The sequence below is a fragment of the Alosa sapidissima genome, chromosome 4, assembly GCF_018492685.1.
Source record: "Alosa sapidissima isolate fAloSap1 chromosome 4, fAloSap1.pri, whole genome shotgun sequence".
Lineage (NCBI taxonomy): Eukaryota > Metazoa > Chordata > Actinopteri > Clupeiformes > Clupeidae > Alosa > Alosa sapidissima.
The window spans coordinates 17,980,405-18,005,162 of record NC_055960.1 but is presented as its reverse complement, the minus strand read 5'-3'; the positions used below and the strand labels follow the sequence as shown (position 1 = coordinate 18,005,162).

The 24,758-nt window shown below is 41.3% G+C and overlaps 2 protein-coding genes across 2 annotated transcripts; one reads left to right on the top strand and one right to left on the bottom strand.

The window, feature by feature from the left end:
- The first annotated feature begins 3,999 nt into the window (after nucleotides 1-3,999).
- On the top strand, nucleotides 4,000-7,913 carry hdhd3 (haloacid dehalogenase-like hydrolase domain containing 3). The gene is made up of 3 exons (XM_042088504.1): nucleotides 4,000-4,148; nucleotides 6,001-6,335; nucleotides 6,671-7,913. Exons 2-3 carry the CDS (start codon nucleotides 6,006-6,008, stop codon nucleotides 7,067-7,069), a joined length of 729 nt encoding a protein of 242 aa, XP_041944438.1. The 5' UTR covers nucleotides 4,000-4,148; nucleotides 6,001-6,005; the 3' UTR covers nucleotides 7,070-7,913.
- Nucleotides 7,914-9,789: 1,876 nt separating this feature from the next.
- On the bottom strand, nucleotides 9,790-24,240 carry tgfa (transforming growth factor, alpha). The gene is made up of 6 exons (XM_042088507.1): nucleotides 23,774-24,240; nucleotides 22,274-22,435; nucleotides 18,182-18,296; nucleotides 17,282-17,431; nucleotides 14,458-14,567; nucleotides 9,790-12,937 (listed from the first exon to the last, which is right to left on the bottom strand). Exons 1-6 carry the CDS (start codon nucleotides 23,811-23,813, stop codon nucleotides 12,930-12,932), a joined length of 585 nt encoding a protein of 194 aa, XP_041944441.1. The 5' UTR covers nucleotides 23,814-24,240; the 3' UTR covers nucleotides 9,790-12,929.
- Between the last annotated feature and the right edge of the window lie 518 nt (nucleotides 24,241-24,758).

The window sequence follows — 24,758 nt, the reverse complement described above, 5'->3', positions numbered from 1 at the left end:
TTCAATGTGTCTCTTACATTAGTTATGGGCTGTTATCGCCCATGTGCCCACTTGATAATGGCTATGTAAACGAAATAAACACATGCAGGAAACATCAGGTGAATCACTTAGCGTGTTTCCATCCAACTTACTAATGCGCATTTAAAGGGACACCAGGCAAGCCTGATGCTTTTTCTCTACGAAACTCCCCCTCGCTTGGTTTGAAGCTCTTTTCCTTTTCTTTGCGTCTTCTGTCAAGGGGTTTCGCTGCTTCTTCGCAGGCTCTGCCATTATACACACGTTTGCAACAATCTCTAGCGTTTCGTTAGCCTGCCTCTGTGCTGTAAACTGATCCTGCTTCGGTTGGCGGGTAGGATACACCGAACTTGCAAGTGGGATATTCTTTCTACAGGCATAGGGGCGGGCGAGAGAGCCTCCATTCGCCCCGTAATGAGTCATTTAACCATATGATTAATTAACAGGAAAACGTTGCCTGGTGTCCCTTTAATCTATTCGAATAAGAAATCCCGGTTGGAAACACGTGAAATGCGCATCAAAAATCCTAATGCGCATCTATATTTGATTCGCTCGCTAGAGGGGGGTGGATTAACTCTCGATGCGCATAAGGTAGGCTATAATGTGAATAAAGTTGATGGAAACGGTTTATTCGCATCGTGTGACGTAACCTTCAGAGAATCTCAGCCATATCTGGCGCTTCCCTATAACATTAGGCAAGTTGATGTGTTCTCTTGCTTGTTTCCGTAGAATAAAACAAACTGAATACAGGCATCGGTGCACAGTTGTTTTGCTGAAGCTATGTTTTCGCCAACAACTCGATCGGCACATATCGCAAGTTTATACAACTATGCAGTGCCCGTTAACATGCCATTCCTGTAGAAAACCTGTAGCCCGATACATGCCCGCAGGTATGCCTGCTTTAACAATAGGATGATAGGGAAAAACATCATTCCAGCTAAGCATTCAATAATGTATACTGAATAGCATAATATATTAGCCTATAATTAATGTGCAGTAAGCAGCGCTGCATGTGATCGCTGCATGTGATTTCTACAGATCAGAATGGAATAACAAATGTTTTGAGTTAAGCCTAGCTTATTGCATAACTTTCCTGATAGTGAAGACAAGCCATTTTGTGATCGTTTGACATTTGCAACGATGTGACTCAAAAGCAGTTTGGTAGCATAAGTGACGTTTCTCTGTCTGCCACTTGTTGTCTAGCTGTGTGGCAAGTCTTCTGAAACGTTAAATTCGGGACCATTAGCCCATCGCTTGTTTCAATTTGGGACCTTACAGTCGGAAATGTAGTTTGTTTATTCAAAGTATCACGTCCAATGTAGCCTGGGCCAGGGGCGATTCTAGACCTACAGCTTTGCTGGGACACAGGCCCCCAACTCCCAATACATTAAAAAAAAAAAAAAAAATTTAACTGTGCACGCAATATAAAATAAATCGCCTGATTTGGACCATCACATATCTCCCCTAGGTCACAGACGTCCTCCTCCATACTCTGAATAGTTTTACGTCTAGCCCCCATAATGTCCTCATCCGTTTCTATCTTGCCTGTCTCTCTCCTCCTCCTCCCCCTGCCTGGTACTGGACTGCCCAGCCTGTGCTCTTTCTCCCCTCTCTTCGACCTTCTCCTCCTCCTCCTCCTCCAGCACTCTCTCCCTCAATTGTTGTAGCAGCCACTATCCAGCAACATCCAAACACATAGGCATAAGTAGGCCTATACTCACTGCATGAATTTAATAGGCTTTCCTACTAACACAAGGGAAGCTTATTTTTAGTCAAAATTGAGATATAGAATTCCCTCCCAGGCAAGGGTCCTATAGACATCCTGGCAATACTGCAGTTCTTTGTAGCTTAAATAGCCTACTAAAGCCTTCATACTGACTTTTGGTGATAATTTGCAAATTTAGCCTATAATAATCTACACAGATGGCTACTCTGATTCTGTGTATATTATTATAGGCTACATTTGCCATTAAACCATTGATCAAATCACAGCACTGGCTATTACCAGCATAAATGTTAATGTTACTGTTAATGTGGGCAAAATTATCATACCTCCCTCATCCTCCTCACTGTTCCTCTCCCTCTGCCTCTGTTCGGGAAGAATTTTCTGATGTCCATCTCTGAATAGTTTATCAGAAGGCTATGTTTAGTTTTACAGTAGGACAGCTTCACAAACAGTATAGGCTACTTTTACAGGACTCTCTCTACAGTATACGTGTAAATCCTTATTAATTGTCCGGATGTGTGCATGCAGCCTACGCATGGTGTGAGTGTGTGTGTGAGTGAGAGAGCACAAGCTGGTAAACTGTTGCTAAATTTAGGCTACAATAACGCTAAGCATTGAAAAACAGATGCTAGTTATGTGGGTAACACTCTCTAACAGCGATCAACTTGTCATTTTTTCTGTCAAACAAGTTGTGAATTTGTTGTAACATTAAACAGGGGACGACTTACTCTGTGCTCAAAGTGATGTAACGAGCTTCAGCGGATTCCACAGTGTGTGTGCAGTAGGCCTACAACGAAACACTCGGAAGAATCATGTGAATGATTTTCATTGGTTGTTGCGTTCAATCTTTTTTTCAATCTCGTTCTATTTCCTTATTGGCTATTATGGCCCCTTTCTTTATTCCTTGTTTTTTTATTATTATTATTTATTGGCTGGTAAGTGACAGGCTCGAGCCATGATTAAAGCAGGCACGGAGATGCGCTCATGAATGCCGTTTCCAGCTAGAGCCGCGCTAGAATTTTACTGGGGCACTGGAGACTTAGGCACGTGCCCCAGTGAATAAGGTATAGTGACGCCCCTGGCCTGGGCTATTCAAAGCATCAGTTTATTGCACATACTTTTCATGTAATTTTGAATAGCCACTACATAGCCTACCCGTGTTTGTTGGCGTGCTGTTGCAAAATCCGCGTAATCATTTTATGCAAGCAAACATACAGGAAGTCTTTATTGTTGAGTTCAGAGATGATAATCAAACATCTTGCATTTTAACCGTGATTTGGTGCTGCCAAATCTCCGCTTATCCTCTCTCTGGTCCTGCGCGCAGTGCTGTGTGAGAGGGTGCTATGGTAGAGCGGAGAAAGCCAACGTGTGCTTCTTTTACCGATATATAACGATATATTTAGCTTTTCTTATCCAAACAATGTCAAACTATGCACTGCACACTCATGCCAGTAGCAAGACACTACTCATGCCAGTAGCAAGACACCTGCCAAGTTTGAAATCGAACGGACCAACGACACGCAGACAGACAGACAGTTCCTGCAATTTATGGATAGATAGATGCTATGGCTTGTTTGTTGGGATAGGCATCCGACAACGAGTAGCCTACTCGGGGTAACAGCCAGGTCTATCATTCGTCATAATTCTTTAAACCCTGACTTGTGAATCTAAAGGTCTCCACACCTCAGCTGGAGTATGGGAGGGGTTCCCGCAAACTTTTCCACACCTCAGACTTTGCTTTCTTTGCCGGTGCAACTAAAACGCCAGTCACAAGAGGCCAGCCTCTGTTTCACCTCCTAAGCATCCATTTCTGCATCTTTCTCGCAGCTAACCGAAACGCATGACCTGACCGCTCATTTAGCCTACCGCGCAAGCCCGAGCCCGCGTGAAATGATAGAAATGAAGCTCTACAGTGAAGTGCCAAATTTGACAAGAAAACTGCCGAGACCTTGGTCGTTCCCAAGTGTATGGCGGTCTCCGGCGATGGGAAGCTGCCAACACCCGATTGCGCAATATAAACATTCTCCGCCTTCTCCTTCTAATCGATATTAAACAAAATATTTTCAAAATGAAGGAATGAATTAGGCCTAGGGTTTAGGCTATTCCGACCTCAGAGAGGAGGGCGTCCATTTCACTCAACATAGGCAAAGTGTCCCAAAATACTTAGAATCAATAGGTGTTGGAAACGCTGACAAATGCGCATTTGATTTATGCGCATTACCACGGATGCGCATCACTAATTCGCATGAGTTGGATGGAAACACGCTAACGTCATACGGAACCAATCATCTGCAGTCAGAAGCTTTACACGGACAGTTTTACTAATCGGACTAAGCAATCTTGCCCCTGTGCCCTCTTTAAGTTTATTTTACTGTCTATGCTCTTTACTGGTTATCTGTAGGAACAGGTAGGCTACTTTATGGTTGCTACATTGAACTTGACGAATCCCAGTCTGATTTTTAACCTGTAATTAGGATGTCCGTCAGAGATGCATTTTGCCCCCTCTGTTCGTGCGACCTTAGTCCTGTCACGCTCAGATCTGCGGTCCGAATTTGCAGTGTGAAATGTTCAACTTTAAAAGAGAGATCGTGTACAAAAGAAATAGTGTTATGTCATGATTGCAGCCTTAACCATTGACAAACCACAGCAGCTGCCGGCATTTTACAAATACAAATAAAGTGGCTAGGACGTCCTGATTGCATGCCATTTGGATAAATGCGGAGACCAAATTTCCCTCACGGGATGTCTATTTGACTGGCTGCTGGGAAATGTATGCGTCTAGTTTCGCTCTGCCAGGTGCCTTGAAATGCAATTAATGTAATGGATAACCTAGTGCCCAGTAAACAACTGAAGTTGAAGACACATTTATTCTTTTTTACAAGACAAATTAGAAATGACAGATTAGGATAATACAAATGAAAAACTTCCCTCAAACAATACTGCATTGAGGTTCTCAAATGGGTAAACTCACATCCTCACCCAGAGAGCATTTTGGTGGTGCATTATTTTCCAAGGGGAAGAAGAGAAGCAAGGAAAAGCTGAGACTACATTAATTAAATGACCTATGGTAAATGTCGGAGAATGCAGGGCAGCTGCATAAATGACAGACAATGGTGCACTATTTAACCATAGAAGTTGAACATTATATTTTTACAATTTGTAAATTCTGTATTTAGAAGACAGTCTGTTGCATTAGCCTACATTATTTATGAAATCAAAGACACCTGACAGGCAGTGATGGTTGCTTTGTTGAGTGTGTCACAAACATGGAATTGCATAGGCCTATAGACCTCAGTTTGATACATATCTTCCAGCAAAATATCTGGACAGCTAAATAGGAGACATCTATTGAGTTGAGTTGACATCTGTTTTGAGTTGAGTTGTAGGGTGTTGTGTGCGTGTTTTGACCACTCTACTGCCTATAGCACAGTTGAGATCGCAACTCCTGTGTGTGTGTGTGTGTGTGTGTGTGTGTGTGTGTGTGCATGCTTGAAACAAGGCTGTGTGGCTCTCAAAGCGCAAAAACAGGAAGAGGAATCACCTTTCAGTGTATGTGTCTGATGCGAGGGCCCCTTTTTGACGGATTTGGGATGTACAAGAGGGTTGACCCTACTGAGAGGCTCTCTATCGGAATCAAATTCCCTAATCTGGGGTTTGGGACTAACAAGGGTGGTCTGACTCAGAGGCTCTCTCTATCTGCATTCCTATTCCCTAATTTCCCTATTCCCTATGCTCGTACTTGCATCATGTAGTTCGCTCAATAAAAGAATTCAGAGCAGAAGTTTGTCACTCTGGTTAGAGAGCGGTCAAAAGGTCCTGGTTATAGACATTTGTCGGCCGTCAGGGGTTAAGAGGAAAACTATCTTGGTCACAGGGAGAATTTATCTAAATATAAAGTTTTTCTTTAAGACAGATCTTATAATATATATAACATGTAACAGATCTTATAATATCTATAACAATTTAGGGTCAGTCTCTAAATACATTTGTATCTATCAACAGATTTCTGTAACCACACTTGTATGAAGTGTAATCAGGAGTGCTGTGCTTTTCATGCACTAAGCATGCACACCAATCAGATGTGGTACTTTTACATTTAGAGTATTGAACTGAATCTTGCCATTGATATTAAAAAATCACATCGCAAATCGCAATGACAATATCTGTCAGAAAAATTAGATATTTTCCCCAAATTGTGCAGCCCTAAGTTGACAAGCAAATCTACTGGTTGAGGGACCTTTGTGTGTGTTTGTGCCCAGGCGAGATGCGGGGTCCAGTGCGCTGGGTTCTGTGGGATGTGAAGGACACACTGCTCAAGGTGCGCCGCTCAGTTGGGGAACAGTACTGCAGTGAGGCATCACGTCTCAGTCTGGAGCTGCCGCCCTTACAAGTGGAAGCCGCCTTCAAACACGCTTACCGCCGTCAGGCCAAACTCTACCCCAATTACGGCATCGCACAGGGCCTGGGGGGGCACCGCTGGTGGGTGGCCGTCGTGAAGGACACTTTCCGCCAGTGTGGGGTGCAGGACTCAGCCATGTTGGATAAGCTCTCCTTCAACCTCTACCATAATTTCAAAAATGCGGAGAACTGGGAGGTAATGATGCTTACTCTGATGGTATATATACTTGATTTGGCAGCACCAAGAGCACCTTATTTCCTGTCAAACCACGCTGGCTTGGAAGCTACATCCCAGCCCTTTCTAATTCAGAAATGTATTTCTTTACATGCTTGACATCTTTTGTGCTTGTCACACAGCCGGGAAGTGAGATTTACAGGACGGAATTTGTATCTTGTGATTTCTGCACATTAAAACACTTCACCCTCAAGAAGTCTAGTTAAATGTTGCTAAATATTTTTAAAAAATGTGACTGAATAAGCTGGGACTTCTCTTAAGAAAACATAAAGTTTCGCTTGTGTTTTCTCCCTCAGGTGTTTCCAGACTCGGCTCGTACACTACAGAGCTGCATCGCCATGGGCCTGAAGCTCGGTGTGGTATCCAACTTTGATAACCGTCTGGAGGGCATCTTGCACGGCTGTGGGCTTCTTCCCCATTTCAGCTTCCTGCTGACCTCGGAAGGGGCCAAAGTGGCCAAGCCTGACGCAGGCATCTTCCACCAGGCCCTGCAACGCTGTGGGGACCCAGCCTCCAGCGTGGCTCACGTCGGAGACCACTACGTCAACGATTACCTCACTGCACGTTCGCTGGGCATGCGTGGGTATCTGCTGGACAGGGATAGTGGCACACAGCACCCAGATGTTCCACCTCACCACAGGCTCAGCAGCCTAGATGAGCTGCCAGCCCTGTTGGAGAAAATTGCAGAGCGGTAGCCTATTATAGGTCTCTTTCATTTTTATCCAGGACTGGACAGGCACTGTGCTATGAAGAGATTTATAGGCCCATAATTTTGCACTGGTTTTCAATTACGCACCTTTTTACCTCAATGACTGATAGGGGTAAAGATGAGATAATGACACTCAGATGTAATTTATAGCTAATGAAGTCACTAAAACCACTCATTTATCTTTATCTCTAGCTTGTCAGATTTCGAGAGAATGAGTTTTGGATGGTTTTACACATACCGGTAATCATGTTCCCTGGTAGCCTGGAAGCCAGCCTAAATTTACCCCACCCACACAATTTGAGTTCGAGAAAGAACTCGAGTTTACTACGCCAGGCTATAGTTTCCTGGAGATGTTGCTGTAGGACCAGAGGCTATTTTCTACTGATGAAATGGTAGATGTTGGTACTGTAGATAATGTGCCTGCCGGTATGTATGCTGGCATTATTATACCTTTGTGGTGCAAATCTACTTTTGTGTAAATCTACTCATTGTGTTTTATTGTGATCTACTTGTCAATGGTGTGGTCCATGAGCACAGTGGAGCTGTCCGTTTCAGTTTCTTGTTCATCCACAGGATGGTGTGAATTGCCTTTCCTCTCACAGCTTCTATTAGTCTCTGAAAAATATTGTTTCTATGTGAATATTTTTTACAATTCCAGTATTGTTTCATTAATTATTTGTGAGAGTATCCTGGTTAATCGTGCAGTTCATCAGTCTTTTAGGGAAATAATGACACTTTAAATCCTTTTAAATCAGTATTTTTGATTAATCAGCTGACAATAGAATAATAAAAAGGTACATCATTATTTTAATAAATGCTATTTTAATGACTTCCTTTGGGTGTGTCTTGGTTTAGTGAACATGAACAGTTATAAAAAAAAAAGGTATGGTCAAATCTTCTGTTTAAATTCAGTCAGGAAGCTCTACTGTGATTCTCTCTTAACTTATCTGAGAACCAATCAGCATTCTCCCATGCACTGTCACTGTGACAGCTGCAGCTTACTACAGGGTGAGTTTCCTTCTAGACTGGCTTGATCCTCAGCACCACCTGGTTCTGTGTTAGTTTCTCGACCTGAGCAGTTCATTTCTTTGTGTAATTTTGATCCACTAGCAGCAAGTGGAGCAGCTTTAACAGCAGTGGCATATGAAACAAATCTAGTCAAACATAAATAAAGCTCAACATGTTTTCAGTTTTATAACCAAATTTACAGTTTGTTACACACACTACCCAACATACATTTTTTCTTCAGTTCATTTAAGCAAGACTATGCAGTTTTTTTTTGTTTGTTATTGAATGTACTACTAGTGCGGAGCCTGTATAAAAACGTGCCCACAGGCACGCTGCATCTGGCACCAGTCTCCGTGTCGGAGAGGTCAAGATCTGTTAAATGTTTCCCTGGCTACAAAACTTCCAGTTTATGGAGTACAGTTCTAAAGCACAGCTCAGCTATAGCCAAATACTAACTAACAGAACAGCTGTCCCCCATGCACTAAAATGGCTTAAAGTGGGTTCCATTCTTTGCTCACAACATGTTAAATTATTGTGAAAAAGAGGAGACTTGTAGTGCGTATAGATGTTATCAGCTTGGCCACAACTGGTATATATCAACTTTGCGTTCAGTAATGTTGCAGCTGGGTATCCGCCCAACACAGACAGTGTATTATATGGGAGGAATCCTTTTTAAGCCTGATACCCCCAGACTCTTATTCCTTCCAATCTGCTCAGAGACAGATACAGAGAGAGCTTGGGTGAAGATCAAAAGGGGAGTGAGAAAGATGGCCAAGCGTCTGAAGGGACAAGAGACAGAGATAAATTAAACCATTGGAAACAATAGCCAGGGCGTGCCTCCCATGAGGTACAGGGAAACACACAAGAGGCGAAGGCTCCTGTGCCCATCATGTAATGGATTACATAGTCCCAGCAGCCCACGTGTGTTACATTACAACTGGATTTCTTCCCACCCCTCCCTCTCCTCCTAAGCTGCCTGTGTGGGAGTCCCCCAGCAGAGATCCTTAAAGCAGGCAAGGCTTTGGTAGCTTAGCCAGTCTGCTCTAAAAAGCTCCACACCAATCCAATTTCGACATAATAGGATTGGCAACCGTAACTGGACATATGAGGGGAGAAAGAGCGATGCAAAGGGTGTTGTATGAGATAGCCGAGGCCTGTGAAGAGAGATCTGGTCTCCAGAGAAGCACACACTCATAAGCAAATTAAAAAAGTGCTCATGCTCGCTCTGACATGCTCCGTGCTGGTTTCGGCACCTCTCATGGGCGGACGCGGGTGCTGCACTTCTCCGACTCTCCTCAAAGCCTTTTTCTCTGCGCACAAAAGGGTCTGGAGAGCAAAGCAAACAAATACTGTAACTGGCAAAGTCAGTAAATAGACAGGAAGTGGTCGAAACCTTTCCCTCAGCAAAAAGAGCACTCTGGTACGAAGGCTCTTTGTTCAATTGTGCCTGGGGTTTCTGAAGGACTTTTTATGTTTTGCTTTTCTATTTGCTTCTCTTGAAATATTCAGGAGATGGAGGAAATAAATGGATGCTGCTTGAAAGCAAAAGGGAGAAAGAGAAGGAAGGACAATGTCAGAGAGGGTAAAGGCATGGCGTGCGATGAGTAAGAAAGCACAAGATGTCAGGCCTGGCACTGGCATAAAACACTGGGTAGGGAATGAACTGAATGATAAAAATAAGGGACACACACACAAACATCAGCTTTCAGTCTTCATTGAAAAAAAAGTCACACACACGACAATATGCAATTGACATACCCATTGATAATCATTACACAAGCAAATTTCCTACTCTTATGAAGAATATATTACCACTGTTTTTCATTGGGGTGGTTATTGTCAAAAAGAGGTTAATATATCCACATTTCAAAATGGCTATAATTCAAAGGCATTATACAAAGGTATACCTGCTGTGCACACAGATTAGGTTTACCATGGATGTCACCTACTTTGTAAACAACATGCCATAATATCTTTCAAGCTAACCAAGGTATTTTTATACATAGAGAGGAAACAGTTTGCAAGTGCAGTTACAGTCTTTAAACTCCGAAGTGATTATCAAGGTACATTTTGAGAGCTTAAACTGACACAAATGTCAAATGTAGACCACAGGGGACAAAACTGAAGGGTTGTTCAAAAAAAAAACCTTCAGCCTTGATGAAACACATTAATGGTCTTTGTGGCCTAAATTAAATGACAGGCCACAACTTATGCAACAATCATCTCAAGTCAATACATTATCATTTATCAGTTATAGAAGACTACTTTTACCATGCAACATCCACAGGTTGGACACAAAATAATTGTTTGATGGTATTACATTAAATTACATAAATGATCTTCATTCTTTACAGAGTCTTAACTTCAGGGGAAAACCAATAATCTTCCCTATCCCCAACATGGAGAACGTGTAGAGCCTTTCAGATGTAATCTTCTTACATACTCATCTTAGTCGTACTTCAGCTCTACTCTACATGGAGTCACATAACAAGCAAATCTGAAATAACAATCAAACACCTTAAATAAATAAACCAATAAACAAAATGTATCCACAAATATGTTTAGACACATCATCCATGTTTGCAGACATTTGAGGTATTTCACAGGATTCAATTTTTTCAATGTTCTCTTTTTTCTGATATTTGGACAAAAAAAAATCAGTACATTCTTGTGAACAAACACCTGACAGGACATCTGACGCTCTCAGCTCTTCTCCTATCCACAGGAGTCTATAAGGATGGAGGGGAACTCCCTTCTTTGTTGCCCTGCTGCCTTCCTACTCCACCCACTATACTGTTCTAAAGGCAAAAAAAAAAAAAGACTTCTCTGAAGCACAAAACTGTTCTCCATCCATTACGCATTCCCTTCAAAATGCAGGAATGCTATAATTACCAAGCAGATAAAACCTTTGCACATCAGCACTTATATATACACCTCCCCCAGGCTCCAGAATTGACACCGAGGTGCTTTACAAACAGGGCTGGTCTCTGTGTGACTTCTGCAGAGCCCACAACATTCCTTAAGAGTATTAGTTAGCATGGCGGCTTTGTTTAAAACATTTGGTGCTATGGTGCTAGTGTGCACTTGTGTGGTTCTCATGTTGGTGGACTGAGTGCATATACTTTGAGCTTTACAAGGGATCTTAAATGTTAAATTTGGAAGTGTAATAAATTTCTTGGGAAAATATTGCAATCTGCTTATCAACCTCTAGTCCAGTACTTTTCACATAGTATATGCATGATCAACTCAACTAATTGTTAGTGGTGCTTTTATCTAGATAAATGACTGGACTAGATTACAAAAGTACACCAATATAATAACTATAACATCTGACAATAAAATCAGCATTATGGTCAAATGTGCTCAAACTTACGTACTAGATGAAGATAATTTATTAGAATGAGATAATGGATAACATTTCAACTATACATGAAACACATTAAAGTTGAAATAGAACTTTGTTATGGACTTTAAGTTCAAGTAGTTTTTAGTTGAGGCAGGGCGCATTTGGTCAGCTGTAAACCAAAAGCTTGTCATAATAGCTGACCTAATGCATTTAAGTGTAACTGTGAGGACTTAATTGGCTAGAGTGATCTTGGTTGATTCTAAGTGGAAAATCCTGTCTGTTTAGCTATACGGTTGCTTTTATCCTCTAATATATTTAAATCCATAAGTGCTCGATGTGATCAAGTGAAGACAAATGGGGACACTCATTTCATACAAACATTGAAGAAGTCCCTAGGAATTAATATTATTCAAACAAAGATGCTGTTTGCTTACTAAATTCAAGAAATGCCAGAAAAATAACTGGAACGTCTTTAAGCCATGTAAAATATGTCCTGAAGGCTGTATGTGCTTAAAGTGCAAAGATAGGAAAAATATGTTAAACTAATTATGAACTAGCATGTCGATAAAGGGTACTATAATGGATAACTGTTTTAGCAAGAGTTCTCCTCTCCAAAGCATTCACAACCACCATACACTTAAAGAGTGGAACTTCATTGTGTTTGATGTGAAAAGGAGTTTTTGAAGTACATGCATACGATTTCTCTTTGAAGTGGTCATTATCCTTCTACTCATTTTCTGTGCATTGGGGCTCAGCTCATGATAATAGACACTCAGGCTGCAAATTAATGTCCCATTTTTGTCCACATGTGACATAAATGTGTAAACCCCTCATTATTAGATGCTAAAAACAAAAGTATTTAATATAGAGGTTTTGTTCCTCTGTCAGTGTCAAACACCATATAAACTAAAGACTAAAATACTGTTGTGCTTGTTGTTTCCAGCATGTGACCGCTTTTAAAAAAGTGATATATATATATATTTAAAAGACAAAAATGGAGGACACCTGGAGTGTTTTTGTATGTCCTTAGGGGTCAAGTATATGTGCAATTAAAAGTCACATTCCTAATTATTAATTCTTGAGACCCTAAAATATCCTGGGTTAGGTAACTGTTCAGGCTGGGTTTTATAGATGTATGCTAAATCATTTGTCAGACATCCACTGAACTCAAATACTTAGCTTGTATCTTTGTGGTTAATATTTTCATTCGGTCTTGTTTCACACCCTTGTTCTCTTGCTAGTCTGCAATCCCATTAAGTCCAGGGACATTTTGACATTCAAGAGAGACGCAAGGTCCTTCTACCATCCACATAACAGGTCTGCTTGGTGTCCAAATCCATTGAGAAAATGACTGCATCCTTCTCTAAATCCATCACTCGGAGCGGTCTGCCTGTGAGGTTGACTCCAAGTTTTGTCCATGTAATAGGCGAAGGTCTGAGAGGGGGAGCATGGCCTTGGGAAGGACACTGGAGGCACTCGGCAGACCCAGCTTTCAAACCACTGTTAAAAAATACATACATTTCAAACATACGTTCTCACAACATATTCATTAAAACTATCATGATGGAACGGGCAATTTGTTGAGCATTATCTTTAATAAAATCAGTCCTGACTTCTACACTGGCAGGCATAAAATACTGCTCATATCGCATATAGTCCCAAACAGTTTGCGGACAATGGAAAACACTAAACAGTTTCTATTTGATCAGTATTCACGATATTCCTTGAGCCTTGGTGACCTTTTTTTTGGTGATGCTTTTTAAGTGGGTATACTGAGATGGTGATGCTTTTTAAGTGGGTATACTGCGTAGTCCTACGCATCATGTACTGTAGACTACACAACGGCTGCAGCCAACTTCAACCACATCTGCAGCCTAAACTCTGCCAAAAAGATAAATGTAGGTGTAGTTGTTTAGTTCTTTTCCTCCTTTGACGACTTGCTAAATATCACTGAATGATGCATATGAGCAATATTTTTGACTGCCAGTATACTATCTAGGACAGTTGACTTCACAAGATGATACCTCGTGCATAGGGAACATGGTCTGGAAAGACATGCAGAGAAAGGAATGAAAGAATGGTGATTTAAAAGGCAGACAGTAAAAAAAAAAAAACAGCATTTCATGAAAAAAACCCAAAGAGAAGCATGGGACTGACTCTATGGCAACAATGACCTCTATATAACCAGAGAGTCTCACATATGCTACTGTCATGAAAAAGAGGTTTTCAGCTGCCAAATTTAATTCAATAAGGAAAGCATACTCCACACACACAGCAACCTTAGGAACAGGATAATTAGAGATCCCGACTGTCCAAGATTCCTACAATTCCAATTCGAATTGCATATATTTGTGTGGTTATCCGGTGCCTTGCAAGGGGGCAAATGATGGGATGATCATTTTGTCCATTTCGGTCCAAATCCCCTGACTGCTCAAATGGTTCTCAGTCAAACCTGTAAGGTTGTGATCGTGCAAAACTGACCTCAAGCCCTCAAGCTCTGTACGTCTCTGGTTCAATGTTATGCTATGGCTCATAGACATGGATTTGTTTTAATAATTTGTGAAGGCCATTAAAGCTCTCTGCTATTATACTGAATATCCCACCCAAAGTCTGTTTTCAACTGAGGACAAGAGCCGAGAAAGCACTCAGGAATTTAATATGTTCAGAACGAGCAGTGCTAAACAGAACTAGAACCTGAAATTACATCAGTTGCTTTGACAGAACTTCAGCCAAAAAGAGTTTGTCTTTGTGCCGTCCTCTCAGAGAGGACGAAAGACAGATGGGCCACCAGGTGAACATGAACGCTTCAGCAAAACGAGCTCAGCAGGTCATTTGCACATCTCACCTCCCAGTCCAGCTCAATGTTGAATGACAAAACCCAGATCCCCCATCGGCACATATAATTAAGCTCCCCACGACAAATATGACAAGAATGACAATGTGCTTACAAAGCAAAAAACTAAAACAAAAACTAAAGCAGGGCCAAAAGGTTGAAAGTATAGGATAGGGGAGTGTAGTACCGGTCTCTGAGTGGCAGCAGGAGGTCCTGGCCTTCAGTATGCTGCTGGGTTTCTCAGAGAAGCAGGGCAGGAGTCGGCCTCTCTCACAACCTCCACGCCTCCACCAGCAACTACACCACAGAGGGAGAGAAGGAGAGAGGGAGGAAGGCCAAGTGCAATGTGTTGATTAGTAAGATGATAAACAGTGTCTGGTAACATGTTATGGACTTATGTGATTGGTGACCATTGAATGCAGGTTATATGAAACTTAAACCTTCAAAAGGCTTTACACATATATAACATTCTCACTTTAACAGGGCCATCAGACATCCTATTCAGGACTATAAGGATGTCTTTTAAAGATTGTCTTGGGTAATTCTGCCCTTAAAAAGGAGTGCTAAGAAGATGTTTACTTTACGATCCTGCCATTTATTAGATAGGATACAGGTGGGTCTCAAAACATTAGAATATCGTGGAAAAGTTCACTCATCTCTCAAGTCTCTCATTTGCCTCTTGACAATAAACCATAGATTCTCTATGGGGTTCAGGTCAGACGAGTTGTCTGGCCAATTGAGCAAAGTTGTTGTTGCGCATTTCTTTTTTTTTTATATCATACCTTCGTGTTTCTTTTGTGGACATTTTCAGCTTTCTTTTACATTATTGGTTAAAAATGATAGAAGAAAAATGAAAGGGCACAACCCAGAAAAAGATTATTTACAATTTATTTAAATTTGTCTTAATGGCAAAGGCCACACCCAATCTGCGAGCACTTAATTTTTCTGGGCTTTTCAAAGAACATCTCTAAGGCTCTTTGGTAATTGAATTGAATTGTGGGGGGGGGGCATTAATGCTGACACGCATGCACGTAGCCAGATGCTCTCCTTGTAGTCTATTTCTCAGTCCCAAAACAACAAACCCACGTATAAAAAAGTAAATACTCACTTTTCTTCTACATCACTCCCACAGTTACCATACAACTCACTCACAATTAACTCACAAAAGACCTAGGCTACTAAGTGCGACCGTTCGTCTCACCGTCAAGAGAACGCTGAAGTTATGAGAACACGTCTTTCTGATAAGAGAATGTAGGCTCCTATTTGTCTAATGCCGTAAACGTAGAAAAGGTCTGTTTGTGATAGCCTATTATAGCTAAGTGGACAGAATTTAGGCTATACGTATATGCCAACATATGCTCATATTTCCAGGACAGTTTAAACAGGCCTAGACTTTGTTCGCCTAGCTTTCCCATGCAAACATTACATATAGCCCTACGCTAACGTTACAAGTCTAGGCTACAATTAACGTTAAGACAATTTCGAGATGACGTTGGCTGTTGTGCTTTTACAGTGTGTTAAGTGAATCTCGTGATATTATGTTGCAGCGGCGCTGAAAATCCAGCGGTGGCGCTGCGCCGCTGTTAAATACATTGTAGGGGAAACACTGTTTGTACATTTAGTGTCTGCACACCAATAGGCCTAGATGGTTGTGTTGAGTGTGTGTGTGTGTGTGTGTGTGTTTGTGACAAAAAAGAAATGCACGTACACACGTACACACACACACACACACACACACACACAGACAAACACGCACACACACACACACAAAGACACACATGCACGCACACATGCACGCACGCACACACCCACATGCACACACACACACACACACACACACGTACACACACACATACAAACACACAAATAAAGACACACATGCACGTACGCAAGCAGACACACACATATAACACACCCACATGCACACATAAACACACCCAAACACATGCACACACGCAGGCACACACACACACACATAAACGCACGCACGCACACACACATACGCCTGCACACATTCACACACATAAATGCACATAAACACCCCCCCCCACACACACACACACACACACACACACAAGCAACCAAACACACACAGGAACACACATATACACACTCATTTACATACACAAAAGTTGCAAGAGTAGGGGATGGAGTAGGAGACAATTTGACAAGCGGATTTATTTTTGCGGAGAGAAAGTGCAGGAGTGAGCAGTCATATTTTGTACCGCTATGAGGAACATCTAGTTTTAAAAAGCACAATCAATAAGAGAAAATACCCCTCTTGAAAACTACGGGCCTTTAACATTTTAAGGCAAGATTCAGTGGTTTATGTGTTTATAAAAAACAGTATCAAAGATGTACTTAAAGTGTTTGAAAGAAATGACATATTAAACCAGAGCAAATCTCTTGCTGAACTACTCATGCCAAATGCTGTTAGTACCCTGAAATGGACTTTGTTTGTTCCGCTAATGAAGCCCTTTAGGAGAATCTGAATATTAGAGACAGGCATGGGCGGATTATGAACTTTCGGGCCCCTGGGCCAAGATGTATTAAGGGCCCCCCACTAATTGTCGTATATGTGGGAGGGGGGGGTTTGGGGTCCTCCCCCAGACATTTTTTAATTAGTTTGATGTGATTTCCTGTATTCTGGTCCATTTTGGGGATGGCCAATACTAAATTCAATCAGATTCATAGCCTACATCCTGATTTGTTGATATTGAGGCAATGATTCCATGCAAAGGCTTGGGCTTCAGGGCCCCCTGACCCCTTGGGCCCCTGGGCCTGGGCCCGGTAGGCCCGTGCAGTAATCCATCCCTGGAGCCAGGTGTGCTGGATTAGAGGAGACCAAATTCTTTGGTGGGTTAAAATGAAGAGGGATGGTCAGGTACTCCTCCAGCAAACAACAACCCCAACGACTGTTCTACTGTTCAGGCTGTGCATTATTGATGTCAGCGGCACTTCGGGAGGCGGAGGAAGAGGAAGAGGATGAGGATGAGGAAGTGGCTACTCACTTGAGGAGGGTGAAGAGCAGCATGAGCATCACGCATCCCACCACACAGAGCACCAGCATGGTGGCCACTGTGTGCTGGCCGTGGTTGGTGGCGACAACCGCCAGCAGGTCAGCATGCTCACAGCGCATCCCAACAAAACCTGGGTGGCATCTGACAGTGTGAAGGGGAGGAACAGAGTGGGGAGAGAGAGGAGGGAGTGTGTGTGTGTGTGTGTGTGTGTGTGTGTGTGTGAGAGAAAGAGAGAGAGAAAGAGAGAGAGAGAGAGAGAGTGGGAAAGAGAGAGAAGAGAATGACCATATATGCACATTTGAAAGGGTTAAAAGTAGCAAAGAAAGGGGTACAAAAGACAGAATGGCAACATAGATACATAGAGGACTGAGATCTACAGTCCCATGAAAACTAAAAGACCAGTTAATATCTTTGATGGCAGATCTGCTGTGCTGGCAAGAGCCCTTGAGTTCCATTGTGCTCTTTTGAGTCCCCGCAAAGTCAACCAATCCCCTGCATCTGTGTCCCCTAATGATCCTTCCCTCGTCCATCACATCAGCATTTCCAGCCAACCAAAGACAAAAGCTGTATGCCTGGGCTACGCATTTCTGCAAAGCCAGCGGTTCTAACTAGCCAGTGGATTTCTCCGATAGAAAGTCATCTTCAAGTAATGCACTCTTCATCACATTTGAGAATCCTGCCATGACTTTTAAACAATCCAATTAAGCTAATCTTCAATCTTCATTACTACGTTATCACCTCTAATCAAAATGAAATGCTCTCTTAGGAGGTTAGCCAGACAAAAGAAATTGAAGACATCCATTTGATTTAAGTGAAAGCCAATGAAAGAACTATTTCATTGAGGTGTTGTGCTTGATGTGTTGGTGGGAGCATCAGGTGTTTTGTACTCACATACACGCCGCAGTCTCCTCCAGAATCAGAAAGCGGCAGGTGCCATGGAAACAGAACTGACTATGGGAGTCAGGACAGTCATCAAAGTGGGAGTGGACCGCCGCCGCTACAAACTCTGGCAGGGGTAGAGTCACACAGACACACGCGTCAAAAGCATAGCGATACACCAACAACCAGCACCGACATGATTCTATTTACACAAAAGGCTTCCTAGATCATATTTCACATTTGCAGTTACAGATCTTAGTCAGTGGTTTGCTTTGATATAGTTTTCATCTTCACCACTGAACACCTTGAATGTCATCATTAGAAAAATATAAAATAAAAGTAATTATCTCTGTATTAGTTTTCAAGGGCATAATACATTCTAAGAAAAAGAATTCAAATCTATGCTGAATATGATAAAAAAAAAAAAAAAAAAAAAAAAAAAAGCTTACTTCAGCTTTGAAGAACATAGCCTTGCCATCACTTAAGCATAAGCTTTTACAAACAAAAAATTAAACAATAACTACAATGTGCTATTTTACACAAACCTGATCAAATTTTGCAGTGTCAAGTATTGTAGTGTCTCACTCGCATATGGTTAGCCTGGTAAACCAGATTCAAATTGTGCTCTCGCGAGAACTCTGGATTTCCAGGGTAGCATATGGTTACATATACACATAATTACCTGTTTTTAAGTAAGCCATTTCATTTATTTGGTTACATTTTTATTTTTTCACATTTCATTCATTATATTACATTATATTTTATTGTATTTATTGCATCTAAAATATGTATACAAGATTCCCCAGAAGTACATAAGCTATCAAGTTAGTAGATGGCCAGAAAAAAGTCAAGTTTCTGTCAGTAGTCCAGACTCTCATTTAAAACAAAATCTAATTAGCCTACTTAAACGGGGTGGTTCAGGATTTTGGACATAGCCTAGGACCTCATTTCCAAGTAAGCAAGTGTGATATTTATCAGTGGAGACCGTTTTCAACACGTTTCATCAAGTCATTCTAATTGCAGGGTTCGCAGGTGCTAGGCTAGCGCAAGTCATCAGTATGTGTTAGCCTGCCACTAAAAACAGTCTTACCCACACCTGAGGCAAATTCCAGACAATCGATATAAATGTCTGTGTTGATAGAATAGTGTTAGAAATACAACTACCTCACATCGCGTTGCAATAGTTATAGTGGATGGAATCCACTATCTTGAAATCTCCTGGCTTCTTCTTCTTCTTATTATAACCTTTTCTTTTTACCTTTTCAAGAATTAATGCGACTCTAACCGCTTAACGTACAGACATGTTGAAATAACCGTTCTGAAGGTCTGGAGTGGGGCAAGAGAGTTATTATTTCAGATTTTATATAAAGTTTATACTTTTTGAGAAATAGGGGATTAAAAATGTTAAAAAGCTCAATTTTCCCCCTTAGACTTCAAAGGCTGTGATGTCATAATGGCCTAAAGGCAGCTGCGCTTGTTAAGCTCCCAGAGTAGTTCCCGGGCTAATTAGAACACTGACACAGGTGTCACCTGTGAAATCAACTGTCTCAGCTTCTAATGCATACAATCTGGTGCTCCCTAAAACTACACATCCTGTTTAAGTGTTTCCCGTGTGTCAAAATAAAAGTCACAGCCATATCTCATGCTTTGCGCATTATTTCTCCAGAACGGTTTGACGCATGTGCTTCAAATTTGGTACAAGTGTTTGTATGTCTCAAAGATGAAGTGAGTTGATGTTGGCGGTCAAAGGTCAAGTCAATGAACACTCTGAGTGCGATATCTCAAGAATGCCTTGACATACATGCCTGAAATTTGGTATGAGTATTTGTATGGATTCAAAGATGAAGTGAATTGATGTTGGAGGTCAAAGGTCAAATGTCAAGGTGAAAAACACCTTGAGTGTTATATCTCAAGAACGCCTTGACACACAAGGTCTTTTGGTATGAGGGTTTGTATGAACTCAAAGATTAAGTGATTTAATGTTTTTTTTCAGGAATTTCCCCACCAACTTTAGCAGCTTTCCATCCACTATTGTAATTTCTTTGGCATTACATTCTAGTTATACTTTGTTCCCTGAAGTTGGTAGTAGACCTAGGCCTAGGCATTTAAGTAACGCAGCGGCGGACTGATATTACCAAGGTTACTATAGGCATCCCCATTGTATAATGTTAGAAATAAAACTATCAACACAGACATTTACATCGATAGTCTGGCGTTATAATTTATTTGCCTCGGGTGTACTGTGGAGTGGGTAAGACCGTTTTTAGTGGCAGGCTAACACATACTGATGACTTGCGCTAGCTTAGCACCTGCGAACTCTGCAACTAGAAGGAGCGGAGGATATGTGTTGAAAACGGTCTCCACAGATAAATATCACACTTGCTAACTTGGAAATGAGGTCCTATGTCCAAAATCCTGAACCAACCCTTTAACCCTATCATCAACCAATCAGAATAATGGGCGCCATAGCAATTAGCAGAACATTCTACTTCTCAATGATGTCCTCAGCTATGTAGTGATTTTGAGCAAAAAAAACATTAGGGTAATTCCATGGAAAATTACATTTTTTGTAACATCCATAACGCCAATAAAATGTGATGGTATGGTATGATGTGAATGATTACATGAAATTTGAGCATTTGCTATTTTTGGCTGAAGAATGTAAATGAGAAAAAATGCACAAAAAATGAATGTTATCATTCACATCATACAAAAGCCAAGGCATTTCACTGGCGTTATGGATGTGACAAAAAGTCAATTTTCCGTGGAATTGCCCATTACGGCCATAAAACCCATTTCAAACACGTTACGTTTCCCATTTTTTGAAAGACATTTAAATAATTTCTCTTGGATCACATCAATTCCTATGATCATTCCATGATGATCTCTTAAACATTGAAGCCTCCAGCCTGCAGTCAAACTAACAGAGAAAACAACTGTAAATAAATAGCCTACCCGTTTTAATGACTAGGCCTAATAGAATTTTTTTTTTAAACCACAAAACTCATAATAAATAGAAGGTTAAGGTATATTGTGTAACAATAAACCATATTGACAGCATCTATACTAGGCTGCTTGTCATTACTGGCCTTGTGTCATCATTTAACAAAGGCCTTGGAAAACGGGTCAAGAGAGGCTAAAGGCAACAGCACATGTGCACTGTGTGCATGCAAATACTCAGATACACAATGCTACCGTTAGACTCATGGTCTCCATTGTTGTGTAGCATTTTATATCAAGATAAGAATTATTTTCATGACCGTTTCAAATCAGCAAAAGGGTTGAATGTTGTCTATCTTTTTCTTTCTTTCAGCCTTCAGCCTCATTTCACCCCTTTGTCTCTGCCTCCTTAGACAATTCTCCAGATTATTGATGAAGGTGGATTGTCTGAGTGGACACTAACACAAAAAAGCTAAATGGCCCCTGTATTAGCCTAAATTCTATTTGTTAGATGATGTTTACCTGTTGACAAATTACACAGTAGCCTACACTTCAAAATATAACAGCTGGGGAAAGGGGGAAAGAGGGAAAGAGTGAAAAGTTAAAGAAATTAGGTTGAGAGAATAAATCATCAAAAAGACAACCCAGAGAGGGAGAGGGGGGGGGGGGGGGGGGGGGAGAAGGAGAATGGCATAGGAGACCATGAACAAGCTTAGAATTCCAGTATTCCTGTATTGTCCCCAGCTTTCAGTGGCAGTAAAAGCACTGTGTCCCTCAGGCAGATGTCCTACAGATGTCCGGTCATTCTCTCATCGGCATTTTGGCCAAGCGTAACCCAAAGGATGAAGTAAAGCTTTAACTCAACCATTACCCAAGAGTTCCTTTCCCATGAACACGCAGATTTCCGCCTAATCAGGACTGGCTGCCCATTCTATTCAAACATTGTGTGCGTTGCTGGCTTAATTGACTTCATAATAAGATGCATTAAATCTATCAGGCGTCGTATGCAGGAGCACGTCTGGCTGGCTGGCAGAAGCAAACAACCTACAACTGTTACCAGAGGGCACACACAAACACAACAGCCATAGACCCTCGTCTCACATGCACAATGAACAGTGGTCATGCATAGCCATCTCCAGTCAAGCCTGAAGAATGAGGACTCACTTCTCACTGGGTGATGGGTTGTAGTGGTGGAGCTCGTGGTAGGACTGGACACAGTACTGGTGGCTGGACTTGCCGTAGGTGTGGTTGGCGTGGTCGGTGTAGATTGTGTGGTTGAGGCTGAAGTAGAATTTTCTGGGACTTGTCCATAGCTAAAAAATGACCCTGCAAAATGGAATGCAACATATTTCAAGTCATTGGTCTGCATGTATACTCCAATATGAGTCATGGCACCTGTTTTTAGCTGGCTCCAAATCCCCTTCACAGAGTCACAGGGTCAAAGGGTGACTTTTGGATCTGTAAAGATATCTGCACATATTTCCAGAAGGGTGATAACATAAAGGCATGAGGAGTTTAAGTCATCCCAGGGAGAGCACAAGCACATCCAGTATCAAATAAATAGCATCACTGTAAAGTCCACTATCTAAATATAGGGCAAAAAAATGAATGATAGTTCATTGATTTAATATTCACTTTTAAATCATTAAGTTTCCTTACATGTAGCCTACTGATGCCTTATATTAACATCTCAAGATGAAACTCATCATTAGCCAATATCAAAAGGCTCCTCTTTACAGTAAGTATTCTCACAAACCGGGTAAAATGGAGCTGTGTGAAAATGCTTTAAATTCTCTCTAATAATTCCTATCAATTTCTTTGAACTTTGAAAAGTAGGCTACTCTGCAGCATAGGTTACACATTTCATGTTATTTTTTGTGATAGGACATGAGCAATATCCATGACTCAAGTTCAATTTGAAACTCCATTATTACCTGCTATGGGTTTGTTGAATTTCAAAATAGGCTGTTGGGAGGGGGAACGCAGCAACTAAATTAAATAGAGATAGCCTACATCAGTCTATATAACATCATTTTGCTAATCCAACAACGATTTAAACCTACAAAGACAACAGTGAAGCAGTATTTCATGTAACTGCTGGTAAATGTTAATGGTAAGTCTTTTCTATGTCTAATTCTGCTTTGCATAGCTCTGAAGGCGAAGTGTAGGCCTATATAGGCTACCCCTTCTGAGACAGCTATAAGGACCTACAACAATGGGTCTAAATTTAACCTAAGCTTACCTAAACTTATTAATTACGAGAGGGAAAGACCTTTCTGTGGTAAAGCCATGAACAGATAATCGCAGTCTACCAATTCACGGTGGTTGTTGTTGTGACTAGCCTATCCTTTTTGTTCTGTGAAATTGTGTTTGACTTCAACTTGAACAAAATATTCCTAATAATAACACAACTCTTTCTTTTTTTATTTGAATTAATTTAGTTAGGTCACTCGAAATACTGGTGTCAACGATCCCAGGAAAGAACATACACCCTTCACATTCTTCCAATAATTTCACAAACAACATCAAGCAAAAGCAAAAATGTTTAAAACTCAGTTGGTTTTACTTCAAGATCCCCAATAAATCCGGTAGCAATCTTTTCATGCTGAATGCAGCCAGGTTAAACAAACAAACTTTGACACAGATGTGTTTTCCAATACTCACCTGTAAGGAGAAAAATCGTATCCCAAAAAACTAGATTCATTATAAGGCTGTGGTGAGAACCAAGACCTATCGGCGCACTTGTAGGATTTATGCGCTGAAAAAAATATTATAGTCCAAGGCCATCGACTTTTGTGGTGACACGCGTTTAATTTGGAGTTCAGCTCCTAGCTGGAGAAGTGAAATGGGCTGAGCAAGGATCCCCTCATTCGCTGATAAAGCCATGAGCCTGCTTTACCCAGTAGATAACAATTTTCTTCAAGTTTGGAGCTTCTCAGGTCAATTGACTACAGAAATGCAGACAGTACTGTAACATGCACACTTATTTTCCTTGCTTCAAAGACATACGCAATATCGAGGTAAACGTTCTCTCAGAAAGTCTTCTCTCTGTCTTGAACTACCTTGGTCTTACGCTGATGTGCCGGAATGACGGAATTACCATATGGTTGCGCGTGTGCGTCGGGAGAGGAACGTATGGGTGACTGACAGCATGGTGAGGAATGTGTTTGCGATTGACAGGCAGACAAGGAGGCGGGGTATAGGCGAGTTTCACCAACTGGCGATATCTTTATTTTCCCTCCAGAAATAGCTTGTTCATGAGTTATGTTTAATCTGAAATACCTCTCTCATCACAAGAATCTTATTAAGATAACTCAATCTTCAAATTTTCATATTTCGTAGCCTATATTTGGTTTGGTCGGTAGATGTCTTTCATATTGGGCCGCAAATTTGTTTCATCGCTTTCTAGCTCGACCTTCTTGACTCTGCTCTTTCACCCCATATGATCTTTTTGATCTTGTCTGAATGTCAACAATGCTTTAGTGTAGCGATGTTTAATTACTGTCATAGAGCTGTGATTGTGATTGATTAATCTAAAACAGGACCTCATCCTCGCAAAGCTGAGCCATTTCTCTGTAGATCTCTGGTCAGGTATTTGAGGTTTTTATCAGTATGCTTCAAGCACATATTGAGGTTATAATGAAGTGCA

What these genes read in the sequence shown, in the direction of transcription:
- hdhd3 (XM_042088504.1), top strand. Translation starts at nt 6,006, where the DNA reads ATGCGGGGTCCAGTGCGCTGGGTTCTGTGGGATGTGAAGGACACACTG. An exon ending in AAAATGCGGAGAACTGGGAG is followed by an intron (nt 6,336 to 6,670) that starts GTAATGATGCTT and finishes TTTCTCCCTCAG; the next exon opens with GTGTTTCCAGACTCGGCTCG.
- tgfa (XM_042088507.1), bottom strand. Translation starts at nt 23,813, where the DNA reads ATGAATCTAGTTTTTTGGGATACGATTTTTCTCCTTACAG. An exon ending in TACGATTTTTCTCCTTACAG is followed by an intron (nt 22,436 to 23,773) that starts GTGAGTATTGGA and finishes TCCATTTTGCAG; the next exon opens with GGTCATTTTTTAGCTATGGA. An exon ending in GAGGAGACTGCGGCGTGTAT is followed by an intron (nt 17,432 to 18,181) that starts GTGAGTACAAAA and finishes TCACACTGTCAG; the next exon opens with ATGCCACCCAGGTTTTGTTG.